This window comes from Glandiceps talaboti, chromosome 18 (genome assembly GCF_964340395.1).
Source record: "Glandiceps talaboti chromosome 18, keGlaTala1.1, whole genome shotgun sequence".
Lineage (NCBI taxonomy): Eukaryota > Metazoa > Hemichordata > Enteropneusta > Spengelidae > Glandiceps > Glandiceps talaboti.
In genome coordinates, this window is record NC_135566.1 from 2,758,363 (window position 1) to 2,762,649 (window position 4,287).

At 37.1% G+C, this 4,287-nt stretch overlaps 1 protein-coding gene across 1 annotated transcript; it reads right to left on the reverse strand.

Annotated features, from left to right (window-relative positions):
* Nucleotides 1-3,320: 3,320 nt before the first annotated feature.
* Nucleotides 3,321-4,287, reverse strand: LOC144449234 (sulfotransferase 2A8-like). Its single transcript, XM_078139745.1, has one exon. The coding sequence runs from the start codon at nucleotides 4,285-4,287 to the stop codon at nucleotides 3,337-3,339; it is 951 nt and encodes a 316-aa protein (XP_077995871.1). The 3' UTR covers nucleotides 3,321-3,336.

A 4,287-nucleotide genomic window follows, 5' to 3' on the forward strand; every position in this document is an offset into this window, starting at 1 on the left:
TAACTATGTTAATATGTACGTACGTACCGCTTACTGTGTGACCCTCGACCTTTGTCCTCGTTCCCGGCGATAGGTAACAACTTCGGTGTACTGCTGATCTTTGTGGTCTATGTACGTACGTGGATATACGTACACCGCGCCAGGGCCTACGCTACGTCGACAATGGATATTTGTTCATCCACAGACAAGTAAGAAACGTCTGTGGTTTATCCATAGACTTTGGAGAGACTCTTCACTGTGTATATAGTTTATCATAAAAGTCTCGCGATGAGTTTTGCTCCGCAAGTGAGTAGATATGAGCTCTTGCTGTAAATTAGCTGCAATAATTGTAGCGTTTTGCTACGATTTTGAGGTTTTTTTTCGTCTGTTCTGTAGACTTTTTAAGTTTTGATGTTTAACCCGCACCTAACAACCGTTTTGGACAGGGAAAAGGACAGATCGGAGCGTCGATTGTGTTGCGGGGGATTCGATTCCTAAGAAGTGTTGCCGCTAGGAAATGTCAGATTTTCCGTAGGTAGGTCGATATTTTGGCGAAAATAGGGGTTAACCGTCACCGGGTTGATACCTGCGATACCGACCCAAATCGCATCAGCTGATTGGACTCTCTGCACTAGGAATTGTACAGCGTTAGATGCGGGTTAAACACCAACACTTAAAAAGTCGCCAAAACAGACGAAAAAACCCTCAAAATAGCAGCAAAACGCTACAATTATTGCAGCTAGCTGTAAATACCAAATAGGCATAGACATTTGTGATATAATGAGATGTCATAAGTCACAGTCCCTCCATCACTGGGACTGTGCACAAGTTCAGAATGTATCACAGGGACTGTGTACAAGTTCAGAATGTAAGTTATCGATGATTGATCACACGGGGCCCGTTAATGTTAATAACAAACAAACAAACAAACAAACAAACAAACAAACAAAATATATCAAAGCAATTAAACCTTGGGATTTTAACGAAAAGAAACAATCAATCAAGCAAACAACAAAACAAACAAACAGACAGACAGACAGATAAAAAAGCCAAATAAATAAACAAAAAAACAAGAACATAAGCACAACATTGACAACCATAACAGATATGAACACTAACAAATCTATGCAACGAAAATTACAATAAATAATTTCTATAGCATGCTATGCTAGTACATAAATCAGGCTCAACTACCACTGCATGTGGTACCTTCTACTGTCCGATATATTTGGGTTATGGCTTTCAAGTTTGGAAAGAAATCATGAACGAAATGTGTGCAGATATATAGATAGAGCTTGAAGATCAAAATGATGCTTAAAGTCATCAGATATTACCAAAATCATTAAAATCTATACCAAACGCTTTGCAGGATATTTATTCTAACTTTAATTTTGTTATCATCATCAAATCATCAAGGGTTATACATTACAAGTATATGAAATTTGAAGCTTTAGTTCAAAAGACATTAATCATCTAATAAGTAAAAATCGTTAATTATAGAAACTAACCAATGACGTAATAAAAATAGCTGCATCACTAATTTTATAGGATCGATACGCTTTATTACCATCAAATAATCAATGTATATACCAAATTAATATATAAAATGTCAATCATGCATGGACTTGGTCAAGATATTATCTAATTACTAGGCAGGAACCAGTCCCTTGGGGGATTGTTTTGAGTCCCATAATCTACAAATGTTTGCTATTCACTTTTAATATCCTCATTTTTTCTCAGTTTACAGTGTAATATACCAGAAGTCCCCCTAGTCTCTGGTCTGTAAGGTGACGCCATCACACATCGCGGGTCGATCCCGATAAGAACATACGATGAGGGAGGAGCGACACGAAGTATCAGTCCCTCTGCACTCAATTACCCCGTGTTACACGTTACACACACGAACAGTCGGAGTAACATTTCCATTCTCCCTACTCGTCCTTAGCCTATATGCAGGACAGTCGCATATTGTACAATGGTATGTACATGCTCAAGGGGTCATTCAAATCCAGTATTAAACACTGCGTCATACGCATTAAATTTGTTACTTTGGACAAACAAAACAGAGTTTGTTTCATTTTCGCTGATTTTCGATCACAAGGATCTGTAATATTTCAGCTAATCGAAAATCACATATTTTTTTAAGATGTCGATGTATATATGTATTTGTTTCACCAAACACTTGAACTAAATGCAGTGGATCAGTATTAGGGATTGTTATTTAATTTGTATTTCTTCACCAATGTGTTATATATAAAAACCAAGGTATTTTATTTCCTTAATATTCACAAAATGTTGATGTGTTTGACAGGTACACTCTTTACAGATAACATTACTTGTGTTACCGACTTGTCTTTGGTGGTGATCGAGCAAATTCAAGTTGTAACTTCAGACGCACACAGTCATGATCAATCTCAGAGGTACCAGAATCTCATGATACGTATTCAGTGGATAAACTCACAAGCACTCAAAATATTACTTTTGGTGAAGAAGATGTATGCTTAAACCAACAATACGAGAGCTTTGGATTCGTTTTCCTTCACTTACAGCAGTTCAGACTAGATAGAAACAATTAGTTCCCCGTAGTATTCCTACTATGACGCAGATCAGTCACCGTCATCCAGACGTGTTGCTCTCTTCCGCCCCGCAAGATCTCTCCCGTATCCGTTGGCCTTTTTTGTACATTCACATTTTATTCAAATTCAAAGTCTCATTCCGTAATACAAATATGGTTAGTAAAAAACATGTTTACAGTAAACTTCAATTCTTTTCCTTATATAGGAAGTGTTTATGAACTACAGTTAATTTAATTCAGAGATAAACAGTTTTAGAAATACCCTTTTCCACTATAGTTGAATTCATTAAAAGTTGTGATTTATCACTTGTAGTGACACTTGCAACATTCACTTAATTACAAGTAATAACATGGCCTAACTCTATTACTATCTCATTAATCAATTCGACCTCACACGGTCGGGTAACCTAGATGCAATTACTGTGTTTATAATACAGTTATATACTTTGTAACACCAGCAATCAGCAACATCAAATAATACAGGAAATCAAATAAACCGGAGCATCATACATAATATGCAAATGATATGCAAATAAAAAAGTCAGAAATTATAATATTGTGATTAAAATGCAAAATTATACAACTGCGTCATAGGCATTTGTTACTTTGGACAAACAAACAGAGTTTGTTACATTTTCGCTGATTTTCGATCATAGGGATCTCTAATATTTCAGTTTACATGTTATGAAGATGCCGTAGAATGTGTATTTCTTTTGCCAAAACTCTCAAACTAAATGGAGTGAATCTGTACAAAGGTCACTGTCTACTAACAAGTAAAACATTTATGGCAACTCGTACTTCAGAAATATACCTGCTTCTTCTAATCGACCCACAATTTCCTTGTCAAACATTTCGTTCTGAGCAACCTTGAAATGGTTCTTCCAATCACCAACAATTCCCTTCCTGACAAATTGCTTGGCATCGCCGTCAAAGGCGCCCTTGTCCACTATAATACACTTATGAATGGATTCTCTCATACCTTCAACAGAGCATGCCATCTTTATTCGTTGAATGTCTTGATCAGACAAATCCACTTGTAGGAAATTTCCACATTTTCGGATAGCGTTGCTCATATCTTCTTTCATATCTTCATATGTCATGTGCAAAACGTTGTCTTCTATGCCAACTTCCTTCCACTGTGTGACATTATGTAGCCATGGACCAAAAACGGATTTTCCCTTTATGAATTCCTCTACGGTTTTATTCCATTCCAGTGCCATTTTCCCGTAATTGAATTTCTGATAGTAATGGTACATTGAGACGCAAACGTCTTTTGGATTTCTTGCAGTATAAATTATCTTGACATTCTTGTCTCGAGCTTGCTTCCATGGAAACAAAGTGAAGGGTAAATGAGACCGGATCAAGCGAGGTGATTCGATGTGGAGTCGACCGGCTTGAAATTCAGTTGCTAGTTGTCCGTATGAGCCTGACACTAAGTCTGGGTTGGCTATTAACCAATTTAGGGAAAGAGCTTCTTGGCCAGTATTGTTTCCCAAACTCATCAGACCAAAGTCTTGAATATTTTGTAATAAATACAACAACCATGTCGTACCTGACTTAGGATATCCAACAACCACCACGTCATTTTCACGCCACGAGAACTGGCTGAGGACATCGCATTTCAATTTCTGTTCGTCAAAGAAGTATGGAAGGTAAACACCTTTATACAACAACAACTTAGCAGATACTGTCATTTCTGCTTCTCTGTCTAGTCTGTTTTGTTGAAACGCCAT